Source organism: Apodemus sylvaticus, unplaced genomic scaffold (assembly GCF_947179515.1).
Source record: "Apodemus sylvaticus unplaced genomic scaffold, mApoSyl1.1 scaffold_66, whole genome shotgun sequence".
NCBI classification, from domain to species: domain Eukaryota; kingdom Metazoa; phylum Chordata; class Mammalia; order Rodentia; family Muridae; genus Apodemus; species Apodemus sylvaticus.
This window is the reverse complement of record NW_026263217.1, coordinates 1165770-1186083: the sequence shown is the minus strand read 5'-3', so window position 1 is coordinate 1186083 and position 20314 is coordinate 1165770. Positions and strand designations below refer to the sequence as shown.

The 20314-nt window shown below is 41.7% G+C and overlaps 1 protein-coding gene across 1 annotated transcript; it reads right to left on the bottom strand.

Annotated features, from left to right (window-relative positions):
- Positions 1-7154: 7154 nt before the first annotated feature.
- Positions 7155-17504, bottom strand: LOC127676133 (anionic trypsin-2-like). Its single transcript, XM_052172059.1, has 2 exons — positions 17437-17504; positions 7155-7668 (listed from the first exon to the last, which is right to left on the bottom strand). The coding sequence occupies exons 1-2, from the start codon at positions 17502-17504 to the stop codon at positions 7155-7157; spliced, it is 582 nt and encodes a 193-aa protein (XP_052028019.1).
- Positions 17505-20314: the final 2810 nt, after the last annotated feature.

Genomic DNA, 20314 nt, shown 5'->3' with positions numbered 1-20314 from the left:
CTTTGCCCCACTTTTTCTTATATCTACCCAGAATTTTAGTTAATTATTTAAATTAGGAAATGAAACTGGAGAAATCGTTCAGCCATCATACTACCCTTGCCGAGGATTCAAGTTCAGTTCCCATCACCCCGTGTGGCAGCTCAAAACTGCCGATAACTCCAACTCCAAGGAATCGAATTCCCTCTAATGAGTATGAGTATCCATACTCAGTTATACACATACACACACACACACACTCACACACACACATGCTTGCATAAACGTTATATAAAATAGAATGATGTCTTTAAAAATAGAAAGTATATTTGTATAGTTCAAAAACCAAACTCACAAAAGGATATTGCAGAATATGTTCCACAACCCCTATCTTGAGGCAAATAATATTTTCTATTTCAGGAATATTCTGAAAGACCAGTGAATATAGCTAAAGCTCTATGCAAACTCCTTTTACCTTAGATCTCAGAGAGAATTTTATTTTAATGCATCAAACTTCTGTCTTTTAAATTTTTACCTCTATTAATTAGCCCTGAAGCTCTGAATACTGAAGATACATTTAGCATATCAAATGATTCCCATGAAGAAGGAAGAAGAGGGCCCTAATCCTGGAAAGGCTTGATCCAGCATTGTAGGGGAGTACCAGGACAGAGAAAAGGAAGGGGGAAAGATAGGAGAATGGATGGAGAGAAGAGGACTTATGGGACATATGGGGTGGGGGACTGGGAAAGGGGAAGGCTTTTAGAATGTAAACAAAAAATATAGAAAATAAATAAAAAAATTAAAAAAAATTTACCTCTATCATATATCATCCATATATATATATATATATATATATATATATATATATATACACATATACATACACATATACATATATACACATATACATGTATACACATATACATATATACACATATACATATATACATATATGAACATTTCTTTGTTTATAGTGTATTATATGGGCAGGTATGTGCGTCCCAGTATACATGGTGATATCTTAGGACAATTCTCAGGAAGTTTTTCATGCCACCTTGTGAACACAGAGATGGAACTCAAGTTGTAAGTGCCTCCTCCCGCTGAACTGTCTCTCCAGCTCCAGCCATTTTACAGTTGCATGCTTATCCTTTATGTAGTTATATCATTAGGTGAGTTCATCCATGTGTGCAGGTAGATTCCTAGGACCCAATCACTCTGAGAAGGAGCTTGGACATACATAAGCTGAGAGCTTGAATCAATGTGACTTGTGCTTATATTTAATGTCTGCACCTCTGACTCCTCAGGGTCTTCACATCCTTAGTGTCTGAATTTCTTTTTATTTTTCCATCATCTACCAGGATGCAATGGCATCAGCATCCAAATAGGAGACAGTCTCAAAAGGGTGTCCATGGGGGCCTGAGTCCATGTCCCAGATTTGTCACAAGCATTTTTCATGTGTATTTGAAGTGCACAACACAGTCGAGCACACTGGCACATGTCTGTTATTCTAACATTTAGAAAGGCGAGGTCGGAGGGGGGTTCGGAGATGTTTTGAGGACCCATGAAATTTCATGGTTGTGCACAGTAAACACCAACATGTGATATGCCAGATGTGAAATACTGACTGGTTTCATTCTTTATCCAAACAAGTTAAAACAATGTTCATCCTTTCATCAAAGAAGGATAGTTCCTTACCTAAAGATACATTTTGTCATAAAATTACACATGGGCATACAAAATGAGACCGTACCATAAGATTTAACCTGAAAATAACTTTATTGCTTAAGCAGTGCTTTGCCATGAGAAGACGGCAGAATTGCTGACATTAACTTTGTTGTCATGTCAAATGTCATTATTATAAGACGGAAGTGAATTTAGTACACCATGAAAACTCTACCAACAGCAAGGCAAGAGCAGTGTCAAAAACAAGGTGTGTGTTCATTGTTAATGTTAGAGACAGCTTCCATCTGCAAGTCTCATACATATTCACATGTTATCTGTATTTCCCTCCAAGACAGCTGTCAGTATCACTACGCCCCTCTTACAGACCTGGCTGTCAGAAGTCACCCTAGCTCCTGCCCCTAGAGATTTTCTGCTGAGATAAATCAGGCCCCATGAAAATGCTCTTCAGCATACAGCAAGTCTTTCTCACCTGAGAATTTGTGTGGGAGGCTGACATCTTTTCCTCTCCCCTCTTTTTCCTTGTGTTGCTGACTTTGTTGCCAATAATTCAACAGCCTATCTTGCATTCCTCCTTCCTTATTGGTTATCTTTGTTACTTTTGGCTCCTATAGCAAAATACCATAGACTGGCTGACTTAAACAACAAACATAGTTCACACTTACAAAAGCCCAAACTGAAGGTCTTGACAGATGCAAGGCTTGGTGAGAGTAACTTGTTATATATTTGCATGGTATATACCTCAGAGGCAGAATACAGTCCTGTGTCCCATAAGGTCACTAATCGTGATATAGAATCCATCCCCATGATTAAATGATCTTCCCAGTACCCCACCCTTTATGTCATAATTTGTGACAGAGTTTACAACACAAGTAAATAGTGTCTTGCATTATAGAAGCTATGAACACTAGCAGGACACTTCCCCAGCCTATTTTGTAGCTAAGCCATTGAATTAGAGAGGAGTGGGGAGAAACAAGGAAAGAAACAAGAAAGAAAAAAAGAGAGAAAGAAAGAAAAGAAAAAATACAACAAAACCCAAGAATAACAGAAAGCAAATAAAAACACCCATCTTTATTGTTTTCTGGTGGACTACTGTGAAAATATTGCCTGGAGTAATATCTTGTTGTCTTGGGTCAGGGGAAGAAAGGGTTAAAAGGGACAAAGAAAAGGTTTATAGGTGACATAATGATTTAGAGTTTTTGTTATATGAATTGATCAGGGTCCTCATCATTTAGGACCCTGTAAATCACTAAAATTGTTACTATCTTTAATGGGTATGGTTGGGTTGCATGCATGTGTATCTGTGTACACATGCATGGCTGATGCCAATGGTGACCAGAAGAGGACAGCGGATCCTCTAGAACTGGAGCTGCAGATAGTTCGGAGTGGCCATGTAAGTGCTAGAAATTGAACATTGGTCCTCTGAAAGTGCAGCTCTTAACCATTTAGCTGCCTCTTCCGTACCCAATACTCAGGAAATTTAACATGCTGCTTTATGTGGTTATGATAGAACACTATGACCAGAAACAATTTATAGAAGAAAGCATTTATTTTGGCTTATAGCTTCAATAGAAAAGTCCATAATGGGAAGGAGGTATAGTGGCCGCAACAGGAGGCTGTTTGGATCACATTGCCATGCATATCTGGGAAGCAGAGAGGGGAAGCTGGAGTGGGACCGTGCTATAAAGTCTGAATCCCACCCTCAGTGACATAGTTCCTCCAGCAAGGCTTTTCGTCCTAAAAGTTCCCTGACCTCCCCAAGTAACACTACCAACTGGGAAGCACACCCTTATTTTAATTAACACACTGTTAATGACAAAAATCATATATAATGTTAGACTTGGTGTCCAAACCTATCATGGTTTCCTCCAGTGCCTACTGATGAGACAGCTTCTGAAGAGGCTGGCTTAGCGCCCACTATCTTGGCTTCCTGTAGGGTAGGACATAGTCTCTAAATAATGGTTGGATTGCAAATAATAAGGAGTAATAATTGTTCTTATTCCATGTTGTAAAAACTGATCATTTATGTTTCTTGATCTTATGTGTTAAAGATCAAAACAACAAACAAGCAAACAAACAAAAACCCTTCAGCTTTCCCCTAAACCAAAGCATTACATAGAAATCCACTAATTGACCCACTATTTTTTTTGTCCAGTTTACTGAAAATGCCATTGATACTCTTGGCTGTGTTGCAAACACTGGGAGCAGGATGATTAAGTCAGCAATGTTGTTTCCCTCAGAGTAGAGCTAAGGTGACAGTAGAGGACATAGCTAGAAAACAGACTCTGGGGCCTGGGACACCGGCTCATTGAGTGAAGTTTGCTGCACATCATTAAGCCTTGAAAAGCCTGGCTTGGTGGAACTTACCTGTGGACCCAGTGGTGGCGGTGGACTGGGCACAGATAAGGTGATCCTTGGCAGTCACTGCACGGCTGCTCTAGGATAAGCTGCATGTTCAGAGAAAGATCCCGTAGCAAATCATAATGTGGGAGGTGTCAGAGGGAGATTCCTGATCTAGACTACACACACACACACACACACACACACACACACACTCTGTTAGGGTCTTGGCATAATATACATGGCATACAATATTTAACTGAAGGAAGTTTCCTTAAGCAATTCCAGTGGATGTTGAATGTGCTTAATGGAAAAAAACAAGTATGGTGACTATCCGTTATTCTCTCTTGCCATCTGATTTGGATGTGGTTTCTATGTCCCCTCTGTTGGAAGTCTGGTGTGCTTTCAGATGGAATTAAGGTAGTTCCCATGAGGCTTGAATTTGTTCTCATGACTCTATGTCACCTTTGTGATATGATCCTGCCTTCTTTCATGACATCATCAGGATATGAGGCCCCGTCCCAGAGCCAGTACTGTGCTGTTTGGCCTTTAGCCTACAGAAGATGAGTTTCCTTTCTGCCTTTCCTCTTGTTCTATTTGGAAAATGACTAAAGCATCACCCTTGGGTTGTAAAGGTGTAGAGGGAAGGAACCTTGTTACTACAGCCCAGAGCAAGCTTGGGAGGAGAAAACAAAACAAACCAAAAACCCAAAAACAACAAACAAAACAACGACAGCAACAAAAGGAAAACAGAGCAAGACCAGAGAACTCAGCTACAGCTATATGCCTTCCTTCCCCCTCCAAATTTAAGCCTAGACCAGAAAGAAGTAGCCAATGAGGTTTCAAGTCCGGAGGCCCCAAGGCAGGAAAGCAGAAAATGGGGGCGTGGTTTAGGAACTGAAGGAGAAAACAGGCAGAAACAATTGACTTCTTATTGTAGCTCTTCTTCCAGTCAATACTACCTATAATAACTGTTTCAGTTTTAAACTGAGCAGTCTTTAGCGTTTTCCCTTTTTACCCAGCCTTCTTTCAAGCTTTTTTTAGACACACAGGAGCAGAAAGAGCCATCCGAATCTTCACAAATACGGAGCTGCACCTACATCAGTTCTGAGTTAATTAAAAGCACACAGCATTCCATGTGTGCAGGAAGCCCAAGGAGAAGGTGAGTGAGGCTTGAAGCGAGTCCCCCAGGCACGTGCCTGGAACTGTGCACAGCTTCTTAGTCAGGCTGGGGAAGGACAGAAAACGTGATCCAGAGCGCTTCCCAGAGCAGGAGCAGGGCGCCCTCGACAACAGTGGGCCTCATTTAATAACCTGAGCCCAAACCAGGGGGAGAAAATAGCTCCTCTTTGAATGAACTCTCTTCCCTCATTTTTAAAATTTTTTATTAGATATTTGCTTTATTTACTTTTCAAATGTTATCCCCTTTCCACGTTAGCCCACAGAAAACCCCCATCCCATTCCCTCTCCCCCTGCTCACCGTCACCTCAATTTCCCGACTTGCATTTCCCTGTTCTGGGGAATGAAGCATTCATAGGACCAATGGCCTCTTCTCTCACTGATGTCTGAAATGGTCATCTTCTGCTACATATGTTGCTGGAGCCGTGGGTCCCTGCATGTGTACTCTTTGGTTGGTGGTTTAGCCCCGGGGAGCTCTGGAGGTACTGGTTGGTATTATTGTTCCTCCTGTGGAGCTGCAAACCTCTTCAGCTCCTTGGGTCCTCTCTCTAGCTGCTCCACCGGGGACCCTATGCTCATTCTATTGGTTGGCTGTGAGCCATGGATGTTTTGATACAATTTCCAATAAGGATCAAAGTATCCACACTTTGGTCTTCCTTCATCTTGACCTTCAAGTGGTCTGTGAACTTTTGGGCTAATATCCACTTATCAGTGATTGCATACCGTGTTCTTTTGTGATTGGATTACCTCACTCAGGATGATAGTTTTTAGCTCCATCCATTTGCCTAAGAATTTCATGAATTCATTGTTTTTACTAGCTGAGTAGTATTCCATTGTGTAAATATACCACATTTTCTGTATCCATTTTTCTATTGAGGGACATCTGGGTTCTTTCCAGCTTCTGGATATTATAAATAAGGCTGCTATGAACATCGTACAGCATGTGTCCTTATTACATATTGGAGCATCTTCTGGGTATATGGCCAGGAAAGGTATAGCTGGGTCCTCAGGCAGTGCTATGTCCAGTTTTCGGAGGAACCACCAGACTGATTTTCAGAGGGGTTTTACCATCTTGTAATCCCACCAGCAATGGAGGAGTATTCCTCTTTCTCCACATCCTATCCAGCATTTGCTGTCTCCTGAGTTTTTGATCTTTGTCATTCTGACTGGTGCAAGGTGGAATCTCAGTGTTGTTTTTGCTTTGCATTTCCCTGATGACTAAGGATATTGAACATTTCTTTAGGTGTTTCTCAGCCATCTGGTATTCCTCAGTTGAGAATTCTTTGTTCAGCTCTGCACCCCATTTTTAATAGGGTTATTTGGTTCTCTAGAGTCTAACTTCTTAAGTTCTTTGTATATATTGGATATTAGCCCTCTATCAGATGTAGGATTGGTAAGGATCTCTTCCCAATCTGTTGGTTACTGTTTTGTCCTATTGACAGTGTCCTTTGCCTTACAGAAGTTTTGTAATTTTATGAGGTCCCATTTGTCAATTATTGATCTTAGAGCCTAAGCTATTGGTGTTCTATTCAGGAAAACTTCTCCTGTGCCCATGTGCTCCAGGTTCTTCCCTAAATTTTCTTCTATTAGACTCAGTGTTTCTGGTTTTATGAGGAGGTCCTTGATCCAGTTGGACTTGAACTTTGTACAGGGAGATAAGAATGGATCAATTTGCATCCTTCTACATGATGCATTTACTTCCAGTTGACCAAGCACCATTTGTTGAAAATGCTATCTTTTTTCCACTGGATGATTTTAGCTCCTTTGCCAAAGATCAAGTGACCTTAGGTGTGAGGGTTCATTTCTGGGTCTTCAATTCTATTCCATTGGTTTGCCTGCCTGCCCCTGTATCAATACCATGCAGTTTTTTGTTTTTTGCTTTGCTTTGTTTGGTTTTTTGATAAAGACAATTTCACTTTATTGGTATAGTTACTGCAGAGGAATTGAGGATCTCTAGTTGGCAGCAATTGTGCCTGAAACTAGTCCACATAGTTGCAGATCTTGGTGTACACACTAGTATTATCTGGCAGGGCACAACCATAGCCCCAGGAGACAATGCCCTGGAGCTCCCCATTGCAGACCACAGGGCCACCGGAATCACCCTGGCAGGAGTCCTTGCCTCCCTCTAGGAAGCCAGCACAGACCATGTTATCAGTGATCTTTCTAGGATAGGAGGCTTCACAGTCAGCCTGAGGCAGCAGTGGGTCATCCAGGAACTGGAGCAAGTCTGGGTTATTGACACCACAGCTGAGAGTGTTGCCCCAGCCAGAGATGTGACACTGTGTGCCAGCAGGTGCACAGGAGGTGGACAGAGCCACAGTGGACACTCTGACATTGAGGGTCACAAGGGAAGAGAGCTTGATCAGCATGATGTCATTGTTTAGGGTCCTCAAATTAACATTGGGGTGCCTGATGATCTTGGCAGCATTGACAAACTGCTCATAGCCCTCAACTACAATGATGTTGTGTTCTCCCAGTCTCACTTGAATGCGGCTGTTGGGAAGATGAGGAATGCCACAGTCTTTTTCTCTAAGACTCAAGACATCACAGTTTTCTCAAGCCCTCACTCTTCTTTTTTCCTTTCTCTTTTTTCATATTTTTTATTCGATATATTCTTTATTTATATTTCAAATGATTTCCTCTTTCCTGGATCCCCCTTCCCCAAAAGTCCCATAAACCCTCTTCCCTGCCCCTATTTCCCAATCTACCCCTTCCCGATTCCCTGTCCTGGTATTCCCTTACACTGCTGCACTGAGCCTTTACAGAACCAGGGGCCTCTCCTTCCTTCTACTTGGGCATCATTTGATATGTGAATTGTGTCTTGGCTATTCCAAGCTTCTAGGCTAATATCCACTTATCAGTGAGTGTATACTATGTGTGTTCTTTTGTGATTGGGTTACCTCACTCAGTATGATATTCTCCAGTTCCATCCATTTGTCTAAGAATTTCATGAATTTATTGTTTTTAATGGCTGAACAGTACTCCACTATGTATATATACCACATTTTCTGTATCCATTCCTCCACTGAGGGACTTGTGGGTTCTTTTTAGCTTCTGGCTATTTTAAATAGGGCCACTATAAACACAGTGGAGCAGGTATCCTTATTACATGGTGGGGAATCTTCTGGGTATGTGCCCAGGAGTGGTATAGCTGGGTCCTCCGGTAGTATCACGCCAAGTTTTCTGAGGAACTACCAGTCTGATTTCCAGAGTGGTTGTACCAGCTTGCAAACCCACCAGCAGTGGAGGAGTGTTCCTCTTTCTCTACATCCTCGCTATCATCTGCTGTCTCCTGAGTTTTTGATCTTGGTCATTCTGACTGGTGTGAGGTGAAATCTCTGGGTTGTTTTGATTTTCATTTCCCTGATGACTAAGGATGTTGAACATTTCTTTAGGTGCTTCTCAGCCATTCGATATTCCTCAGGAGAAAATTTTTTGTTTATCTCTGTATCCCATTTTTTAATAGGGTTACTTGGCTCTCTAGAGTATACCTTCTTGAGTTCTTTATATATCTTGTATATAAGCCCTCTGTAGGATGTAGGGTTGGTAAAGATCTTTTTCCAATTTGTTGGTTGCCATTTTGTCCTTTTGACAGTGTCCTTTGCCTTGCAGGACACTTAGTAATTTTATGAGGTCCTATTTGTCAATTCTCAATCTTTGAGCATAAGCTATTGGTGTTCTCTTCAGGAAATTTTCCTCTGTGCCCATGTGCCCAAGGGTCTTCCCCAGTTTCTTTTCTATTAGTTTTAGTGTGTCTGGTTTTATGTGGATGTCCTTGATCCACTTACAGTTGAGCTTAGTACAGGAGATAAGAATGGATAGATTTGCATACTTCTGCATGCTGACCTCCAGTTGAATCAGTACCATTTGTTGAAAAGACTGTCTTTTTCCCACTGGAGGGATGTAGCTCTTTTGTCAAATATCAAGTGACCATGGGTGTCAAGGTTCATTTCTGGGTCTTCAATTCTATTTCATTCATCTACTTGCCTGTCACTGTAATAACACCATACAGTTTTTAACACTATTACTCTGTAGCTTTGCTCGAGGTTGGAGATACTGATTCTGTCAAAAGTTCTTTTACTGTTGAGGATAGTTTTAGCTATCCTGGGTTTTTTGTTATTCCAGATGAATTTGAGAATTGCTCTTTCTAACTCTATGAAGAACTGAGTTGGGATTTTGGTGGGGATTGCATTGAATCTGTATATTGCTTTTGGTAAAATGGCCACTTTTACTATATTAATCCTGCCAATCCAAGAGCATGGAAAAATTTTCCATCTTCTGAGGTCTTCAATTTCTTTCTTCAAAGACTTGAAGTTCCTGTCATACAGATCTTTCACATGTTTGGTTAGAGTCACACTAACATACTTTATATTGTTTGTGGCTATTGTCAAGGGTGTCATTTCCCTAATTTCTTTCTCAGCCTCTTTATCCTTTGAGTATAGGAAGGCTACTCATTTGCTTAAGTTAATTTTATATCCAGCCACGTTGCTGAAGTTATCAGCTGTAGGAGTTCTCTGGTGGGGTTTTTGGGTCGCTTAAGTATACTATCATATCATCTGAAAATAGTGATAATTTGACTTCTTCCTTTCCAATTTGTATCCGTTTGACCTTCTTTTGTTATCTAATTGTTCTAGCTAGAACTTCAAGTACTACAAAGGAATAAATATGGAGAGAGAGGGCAGCCTTGTCTAGTCCCTAATTTAAGTGGGTTTTCTTCAAGTTTCTCTCCATTTAGTTTGATGTTGGCTATTGGTTTGCTGTATATTGCTTTTATTATGTTTAGGTATGGGTCTTGAATTCCTGTTCTTTCCAAGATCTTTAACATGAAATGATGCTGAATTTTTCAAATGCTTTTTCAGCATCTAATGAAATGACCATGTGATTTTTTTCTTTGACTTTGTTTATGTAGTGGATAACATTGATGAATTTCCGTATATTGAACCTTCCCTGCATCCTTGGAATTAAGCCTACTTGATCATGGTGAATGATTGCTTTGATGTATTCTTGGATTCAGTTGGCAAGAATTTTTGTGACCGAGTATATGGTCAATTTTGGAGAAGGTATCATGAGGTGCTGAAAAGAAGGCATATTCTTTTGTTTTAGGATAAAAATGTTCTATAAATACCTGTTAAATCCTTTGGGTCATAACTTTTCCTAGTTTCCCTGTTCCTCTCTTTAGTTTGTGTTTCTCTGACCTGCCCATTGATGAGAAAGGGGTGTTGAAGTCTCCCACTATTATTATGTGTGGTGCAATATGTGCTTTGAGCTTTTGTAAAGTTTCTTTTATGAATGTGGGTGCCCTTGAATTTGAAGCATATGTTCAGAATTGTGAGTTCATCTTTGTAGATTTTTCCTTTGATGAGTATGAAGTGTCCTTCATTATCTTTTTTTATTACTTTAGGTTGAAAGTCAATTTTATTTGATATTAGAATGGCTACACCAGCTCGTTTCTTGGGATCATTTGCTTGGAAAATTGTTTTCCAGCCTTTTGCTCTGAAGTAGTATCTGTCTTTGTACCTGAGGTAAGTTTCCTGTATGCAGCATGTTGGGTCCTGCTTCCTTATCCAGTCTGTTAGTCTATGTCATTTTATTGGAGAGTTGAGTCCATTGATATTAAGAGATATTAGGGAGAAGTGACTGTTGCTTCCTCTTACTTTTTTTATTAGAGATGGAGTTATGTTTGTGTGGCTCTCTTCTTTTTGATTTGTTAAAAGATGATTAATTTCTTGCTTTTTCTAGTGTATAGTTTCCCTCCTTTTGTTGGTGGTTTCCATTCATTATCCTTTGGAGGGCTGGATTTGTGGAAAGATATTATGTAAACTTGTTTTTGTCATGGAATACCTTGGTTTCTCCATCTATGGTAATTGAGAGTTTTGCTGGATATAGCAGTCTGGGTTGGCATTTGTGTTCCCTTAGGGTCTTTATGACATCTGCCTATGATCTTAGGGCTTTCATAGTCTCTGCCAGGAAGTCTGGTGTAATTCTGATAGGTCTGCCTATGTTACTTGACCTTTTCCCCATACTGCTCTTAATGTTCTTTCCTTGTTTAGTACATTTGATGTTTTAATTATTATGTGCTCGAGGAATTTCTTTTCTGGTCTAAACTATTTAAAGTTCTGTAGGCTTCTTGTATGCTCATGGGCATCTATTTCTTTAGGTTAGGGAAGTTTTCTTCTGTAATTTTGTTGAAGACATTTACTGGCCCTTTAAGTTGGAAATCTTCACTCTCTTTTATACCTATAATCCTTAGGTTTGGTCTTCTCATTCTGTCATGGATTTCCTGGATGTTCTGTGTTAGGTGCTTTTTGCATGTTTCATTTTCTTTCTTTTTTTATTGATATATTTTTTATTTACATTTCAAATGATTTCCCCTTTTCTTTCTTTGACTCTTGTGTCAATGCTTTCTATGGTATCTTCTGCACCTGAGATTCTCTCTTCTATCTCTTGTATTCTGTTGTCGATATTTGTATCCATGACTCCTGACTTCTTTCCTAGGTTTTCTATATCCAGAGTTATTTCCCTTTGTGATTTCTTTATTCTATCTCCGTTTTTTTAAGATCCTGGATAGTTTTGTTCAATTCCTTCACCTGTTTTGTTGTGTTTTCCTGTAGTTCTCTAAGGGCTTCTCCCTGTTTACTTGTGTTCTCCTGTATTTCTTTAAATGAGTTATTTATGTCCTTCTTGAAGCCCTCTATCAACATCGTGAGCTGTGATTTTAAATCCAAATCCTACTTTTTCAGTATGTTGGCGTATCCAGGATTTGCTGTTGTGGGAGAATTGGGTTTGGATAGTGCTATGTTGCCCTAATTTCTGTTGGTAACGTTCTGACATTTGCCTTTCACCATTTGGTTATCTCTGGTGTTAGTTGGTCCTGCTGACTCTGGCAGGTGCTTGTCCCTCCTGTGGGCCTGCAAGCCTGTCTTAGCACCTCTGGGTGATGGAATCTCCCCTGGCACAGAGTGCTGTGGTGCTGCCCGGTTCCTGGGTGCATATGAAGCTGGGACTGACTCTATCCTAGCTGTTTCTGCTGCTCCTGTTCCCTGCCTCTTGGCTGTTCCTGCCTGCTCCGTCCTCTCTCCTCTCTTTAATCAAATGTGCAATTAGTTCTCATCTATGTGAGAGAGATAAGAATGGCCTCTGGATCTCATTCATTCTAATCACGGCCCTTATTGCCTACTCTAGAAACATACTCTTAATGTGCTTCTCATTCTTAAAGCAATGCTGTACAGTATGACTGCAGAGGGTCTTCCAGAAGTGATGAAATCTGTACACCACTGGGAGGAGAGGTGTGTCTGTCTGCATGTCCTTCAGTCACTGCATGTATACCACTGTTCTCTTCTGAATATCCTTCCCCACTGTAAGTGCTCATTGCATTGTGAGTTCTGCTCCCAGAATCCATTTTCTAATTCCTTTATTTTTCCTATCAAATTATATATATGCACATATATTAAAGTCAGATTGTTCTAAGGGGCTTCTTAGAAAACACAGAAGTACTTCTCTATCATTTCCCACTCCTCATAGATGACTCACAAGCCCCAAAGGCCATGGAGTATTTAGTCTCTGCTCACTGCTCACAACTGCAGGCATCCTGAACTCATTAGCCTTTCTTTGGTCTTCTGTGTGTGGCACCAAGAATTGACTTCTCTTCAAGGAGAAGAAAAAGTTCTGATGGCTGAATAGTACTCCATTGTGTATATATACCACATTTTTTGCATCCACTCTTCTGTTGAGGGATACCTGGGTTCTTTCCAGCATCTGGCAATTATAAATAGGGCTGCTATGAACATAGTAGAACATGTATCCTTAATTCATGAAATTCTTAGGCAAATGGATGGAGCTAGAGAATATCATACTAAGTGAGGTAACCCAGACTCAAAAGGTGAATCATGGTATGCACTCACTATTAACTGGATATTAACCTAGAAAACTGGAATACCCAAAACATAATCCACACATCAAATGAGGTACAAGAAGAAAGGAGGAGTGGCCCCTGGTTCTGGAAAGACTCAGTGAAACAGTATTCAGCAAAACCAGAACGGGGAAGTGGGAAGGGGTGGGTGGGAGGACAGGGGAAGAGAAGGGGGCTTACGGGACTTTCGGGGAGTGGAGGGGCTAGAAAAGGGGAAATCATTTGAAATGTAAATAAATTATATTGAATAAAAAAAGGAAAAAAAAAAAGAAAAAGTTCTGGTTCCATCAGCCCTGCTGGCCATGCCACCCCTACTTCATTCAGATCCATTCCCCAACATCTCATCCTCCCCAAAGCAAGATAGCTGTTATTTAAATCTGTTATTGTATACTTAGGAATACAAACACAACTCTGGTTTGTTACATGATTATGATTGTAAATGCTATTCACAGACAAATCATAAAGTCCTCTGATCACTTTTTATTTCTCACAAATACATTTCTCCTTTCTTCCTTGCAAAACATTTTGTTTTCCCAGCAATGTGTCCCTTCAAGTCCCCCTCCACCTGCCTGCTGTCTGCAGATCAGAATGTACAACTCTCAGCTATTGTCCAATGCCTGTCTGCTGCCATCCTTCCTGCCAAGATGATAATGGTCTATCCCCTATAAAACTGAAAGCCAGGCAGGCCCAAAACAGCTTTCTTTTATCAGAGTTGCCTTGGTCATGCTGTCTGTTCACAGCAAAGGAACAGTAACTAAGTCATCCTTTCTTGATGAAAAGCTTTTAAAATCTTGCATATCCTGATATGTCTGTATTCCACTCTAACACTTACTTGGGTTCAGAATTCTAGAGGAAAAAAATCACTTATGTCATTATCTCTGATCTCTGGTGACACACTTCTCGATGCTGATGATCCACAGTTGTGCTTATCTCTGAAGAGGTTTAGGTCATCTTTTTGTCCCAGAGTTCTAAAATTTTGAAATGATTGAAAGTGCTTTCAGGGGCAGGGTGTAGAATAAACCTAGCAAATTAAGAAAACAGCATCATGGTTTCAGACAGGAACCTAGCATAACTGTCTCCTGAGAGGATTCATCTAGCAGCAGATGGAGGCAGATGCAGAGACCCACAGCCAGACATCAGGTGGAACCAGGGGAGTCTTGTGTAAGAGTGGAGGAATAGAAGTAAGTAAGTCAGAGGGGTCAAGGACACCACAAGAAAACCCACAGAGTCAACTACGCAGGAACCATGGTGGCTCACACAGTCTGGGCCACCAACCAGAGAACATGCAGGAGCTGGACATAGACCCCCTACACATTCGTAGCAAATGTGCAGCTTGATCTTATATGAATCCCCTAACTAGTGAATCTGGGTGTGTTCCCTGTCATTGGATCTCCTTCCCCCCTAGACTGCCTGGTTTGTCCTCAGTGGGAGAAGGATGTGCTAAACCAGCTGAGACTAGATGCCTTAGTGTGTGTGTGGGGGGGGATCCTCTTCTCTGAGGAAAAGGGGGGAAGTGGGAGAGATATTTGTAAGGGTGAGATTGGGAAGAGAAGATGGTGTGTGTAATGGGGATGTAAAGTGAATAAGAATAAAATATTTAGGAAAAAAGAAAAGCAAGCACAAAAGAAATCAGCGTTGCTTAGTTCTAAACAACTCCTTTACTTATAAAGTGACTTCTTCCCTCTCTGTTTCCTGTCCCTAAACATCTTCATTAGTCAGCTATGTGTCACTGTCATAAAGGCCCTGGCCAGGATGCTTGTAAAGAGGTTTATTTTGGCTTTAGCTCTGCGGAGTTAAGTCTGGGATCAAGTGGCCCCATTCTTGAACCAAGAGCAGACAAACTAAACTCCCAACCCATTTTAAGGTAGTGATGTAAGTGATCTAAGCGCTTGAATACCTTTCAGGCCAACACAAACCTTACACCAACATAGCATGCATTTCCTTCTACTCACTCTACCTCTTTTAAAAGTTATATTATTTTATGGGTATGGATTACTTATGTACGTGTGTGTGTGTGTGTGTGTGTGTGTGTGTGTGTGTGCATCACATGCCTGCCTGTAGCTAAGGAAGCCAGATCCCTTGAAAGTAGAGTTACATTTGGTTATGAGCCATTGTGTGGTTGCTGGGAATTGAACACCGGTCCTCCGAAAGAGCAATCATTGTCTTGCCCACTAAGCTATTTATTCAGTCCTTGTCCCAGCTCTTAAAGTTCCATAGCATCTCACAACAACACCACCGAAGGGGCGGGGAATACTGCCCATTTTAATCTGAGGCTACCAGCATACCCCTTCTTACTTCCTGGATACAGGGGCTTCTCTCATTTCTGAGTTACTGCTGTTCTAGTCTTCAGTGTGAGAAGCTTCTTTTTCTACAAGGTGCATTAAAACAAACAAAAACAAACAAATAAACAAAACTGATTCATTGTGTCCATCGTTGTTATGAGATCCTCCCTTCTGAACATGCTCTAAATGGTCAGCACAATGGGCCCCACTCTGTACATGCAGACTGATTAGAAACTCTAAAGAAATGTTCAACATCCTTAGTCATCAGGGAAATGCAAATCAAAACAACACTGAGATTCTACCTCACACCAGTCAAAATGGCCAAGATCAAAAACTCAGAAGACAGCAGGTGCTGGTGAGGATATGGAGAAAGAGGAACACTCCTCCACTGCTGGTGGTATTGCAAGCTGGTAAAGACACTTTGGAAATCAGTTTGGTGGTTCCTCAGAAAATTGGACATAGTACTACTGGAGGACCCAGCTATACCACTCCTGGGCATATACCCAGAAGATGCTCCAACATGTAATCAGGACACATGCTCCACTATGCTCACAGCTGCCTTATTTATAAAAGCCAGAAGTTGGAAAGAACCCAAATGTCCCTCAACAGAGGAATAGATACAGAAACCATGGTACATTTACACAGTGAAGTACTACTCAGCTATTAAAAACAATGATTTGTGAAATTCTTAGGCAAACAGATGGAACTAGAAAGTAGCCTGAGTGTAGTGACCCAACCATAGAAGAACATACTTGGTATGTACTCACCAATAAGTGGATATTAGCCCAGAAGCTTGGAATGTCCAAGATACAATTCACAGACCAATTGAAGATCAAGTAGAAGGAAGACCAAAGTGTGGATACTTTGCTCCTTCTTAGAAAGGGAAACAAAAGAGCTATGGGAGGAGATACATAGTGAATACAAAGTGTGGAGCAGAGACTGAAGGAAAGGCCATGCAGAGACTGCCCCACCTGGGGATCCATCCCATACACAATTACCAAACCCAGACACTATTGTGGATGCCAACAAGCACTTGCTGACAGGACCCTGATATAGCTGTCTCCTAAGAGGCCCTGCCAATGCCTGCCTGACAAATACAGAGTTGTGTGCTCCCATCCAACCAATGGACTGGACACAGGGTCCACAATGGAGGAGACAGAGAGAGGACCCAAGGAGTCAAAGGAGCTGTCAGCCCCACAGGAGGAACAACAATATGAACCAACCAGTACCCCAGAGCTCCCAGGGACTAAACCACCAACCAAAGAGTACACATGGAGGGACCCATGGCTCCAGCTGCATATGTAGCAGAGGATGGCCTTGTTGGACATCAAAGGGAGAAGAGGCCCTTGACCCTGAGAAAGCTCGATGTCTCAGTATAGGGAAATACCAGGACAGGGAAGCAGGAGTGGGTGAGTTGGTGAGCAGGGGGAAGGGAGCATGGAGTAGGATGTCTTTGGAGGGGAAAACAGAATGGAGATAACATTTGAAATGTAAATAAAGAAAATATCTAATTAAAAACTCTCTGGAGCTGGACATATGTGCTCTTCTCAAGATCCTCTGGACCAGTATCATCTTTTATTGATATTTTCTTATAAAACACTTCCCATCTCCTGCTTGGAAACCCTGGGGCTAGTTCTCAGAGCCCTCAGCCTAAAATGAGAAGGAGACTGTCTGTATTCAGCACCATTGCATTAGTCTATTTTCAAATGCTGTAATAAAATACCTGGAAATGGGTAATTTACAAAGCACAGAGATTCACGAACAGGGCGCCAACATCTACCCACCTCTGAAGGCCACCATCCTGTGCTCTGTGTGAGTAGGAGCTCCCATGAAAAGAGGAGAGCATACAGCAGGACACAGGGCCAGCGAGGGGCTTGGTGGCTGGGGTAGAGTTCCAGAGCAAACCACTTTTAACGTAACTAACTGGGGAGAACTCTGATATTGTCCCATGGTCCTGGAACTGATTCCAACCCCTGAAGGCTTCATTACATGGCAGGATTTCAGCCCAGAGCCCCCCGGGGCATGCGCAAACCACATCCTCCCTCACGTTCACCAGTAACCGCCTCTTACCCTCCTGCTTCCACACCCTCCCTCAGCTGCGCTTTGTGTTGTGTCCGGCTCACTCTCTCAGAAAACATACTTGCCGTCTGATGATGCCAAACCTAGCTTTTCCTCTTCTGCTTGTCTTTACCAAACACATGTCTTTACAGTTAGTAGTTTTTTTTTTTTTTTTTTTTTTTAATGGAGTGGGTTTCTAGGAAGAATAGAGCTAAATGTGTTTGTCCAGTCCAGTGATAAGACGAGGCTGCCTCACTTCCTGTGGCTGCAGATATGGGAAGGACAGTAAAGATTCAGTCATCATGACAAATAATATATCATTATAGCATTTTATTAGAGGAAAACCCGGCCAAGAAATTCCATAATGAACTGAAATGTCAGCATTCTAAATAAGAACAGGATAGGAGCGAGGGCATCTTCTCCTGCCTCCTGCTCTGGATGGCTCAGTGCTAAGCTCTCCTCATCCATTATCTTCAATCAGAATTTTGGATGATCTTAGGATTTTCATGATCTCATCAGACTGTAAAAGTTAAAGAGTTCAAAACTATCTCCTCACCTGTCTGTCATGCAAATTACCTGAATACCTAAGAAGTGAGGACTCACTGTAGTCTGACCAGAGAACTGAGCATATCTTAAATGATGACTTCCCAGCATTGACAGCCATATCTATGTGTCCTGTGACTGGTATTTCTTGCCTCATGATAAGCACCTTTTTGAGAGATGAGTGCATTAAAACACACATATATATGCACTGGGTAGAGAAAGGAATGCCTGCTATTGCCGATCTTAAGTTGACAGGAACATGTGCATTGTATAACAGGGATTAACCCCCATCAAAGTGTCTTCCACCCCTGATGAAAGACAATAGTAATTTGTTTCCTAATTGGATTTGTGTTAAAAATTCCTGAGTGTTTCAACCTTAGCTGTTTAGTGTAGCCCATTCGAGGCAGAACCCAGACGTTAGTATTTGTTTGAAAACTGCCATTCCAGTCCTGCCTCTCCTTCATGTAACCTCAAGCTACGTGATTGCCTATTTCTGCATGTTCTGAAGCAGGAGGCTTCAAGTGATGCCACATCTTCCAATATCATAACTGGTCAAGAAATTACCTCTGACCTACTGTTTAGGGTAAATACCTTATTCCTCCTGAAAATAAACTACATTCTAGCCATTCTTTACAGCAGCCTCATTCCAGGATATGGTTTGACTGATGGCACCCTGTACACTGTTTTGAAAGCCGATCTTCTGGGAGTCAGAGGAGAAATTTTCCCCAAAGCTTCTTGCCTCAAATTCTAACTAGGTAGGTCACATTCACTTCAGACAGGAGTGTTGTTCCCATGGGGATATGGTTAGATAAGGTTGGGTTTCCACCTGTGGTTTGAGATGGGAGAGGAGAGGCTCTCTAAAATTTCAGGGTAATATGAGGCTTCCTCAGAAACAGGTGCAGTACACTCAGTCCACAGAAAACATGTGCGAGCCTATGATTGGCCAGTCTGTTTTGTGAAGGAACTGGTAACCTACTTTTGCTCAGCTCTTAGAGTGAAGTGTGTGTGTGTGTGTGTGTGTGTGTGTGTGTGAGAGAGAGAGAGAGAGAGAGAGAGAGAGAGAGAGAGAGAGAGAGAGAAAATTCTCACTGTGAAGGAAAGTATTACCTCACAGCTCAGAGAGAAATGAGACCACACCTGGATCCCTTTGCTGTCCTTCAGGAGCATTACAAAATGACAACTGGAAAGATGCCAGGAGACCTGAAACGTCCAGAAATGCAGAAAAGGAGAGCATGGCTGCCTTTCTTGTGTTAATTGGTGACTGTTGAGAGTGTGGAAACCTCCAGGTTCCCACGCTGCTGAGAACTCAAAGGCAGGAGAGATCCCACCCTTGGGGTGGAACTCTTTCTAGTACTCAGTGGTTGGGTAGCACACAACTGTGCCTTGTTTCTTGTCTCTTTATTGCAGCAGCTCTAGTGAACTTTGCAGACAGTACATTTTTTACCAACTGAGGGTTTGAAGAAACCATGTAATGAGCAAACCTGGCTCCTGTCTTTGCACGTGTCACTCTGTGCCCCTGTCACAATGGCCTCTTGACCTGACACTTCTCCACACTCAGTAGGCTGCAGGGTGATGGAAATACTACTTTTGCTTCCTGGCACTGCTAAAGCTGAATTCTGCCCCTAATCCCTTGAAAATATAACTTTTCCATACACCAGGAAACTAACAATATCCTGAGACTTTACTGCCATGTTTGTGTCTTGGTTTGCACCCAAGTTGACACTACGTTCATGGTGGGCCTGTACAGGCAGCTTGGAAATTCCCAGCCACTGTGTGTGCTGAGATGGAGCTCAGTGTTGCTTCATCAGAAATATTGACTAATTTCCAGGGCTCCTGCTGTGTAAACATGGCACCATCAAGCTAGATAAACAGGCAGTAAGCAAGAAAGTACTCCTTCTTCTTCTATCAACAAAAACCTTTAATTGAAAAACAGAGCAAACAGGGCTAGAGATAGCTCAGCAGTTAAGAGTGCTTGCTGCTCTTGTAGATGACCTGAGCCAAGCTCCCAGCATCTACTTCAAGTGACTCACAACAACCTATGACTATAGCTCCAGGGAACTAACCCCTTCTGGTGTTTGCACACACATACACACACACACACACACACACACACACACACAGAGAGAGAGAGAGAGAGAGAGAGAGAGAGAGAGAGAGAGAGAGAGAGAGAGAGAGAAATAGAGACACAGAGAGATAGAAACACAGAGAAAGAAAAAGAGACACAGAGAGACACAGAGAGAGAGAGAGAAATAGAAATGAACACAAAGCACACCTAATACAGTGTGGGTGTCTTGCTCAGTCACTTGGAGATAGGACAAAGACAATGAAGAGAAATTGGCCTCCTGAG

Coding starts and splice junctions, on each gene's coding strand:
- LOC127676133 (XM_052172059.1), bottom strand. CDS start 17,504: ATGTTTTCTGAGAGAGTGAGCCGGACACAACACAAAGCGCAGCTGAGG. Junction 7,669..17,436: donor GAGGGTGTGGAAGCAGGAGG/GTAAGAGGCGGT, acceptor TCTTCCCAACAG/CCGCATTCAAGTGAGACTGG.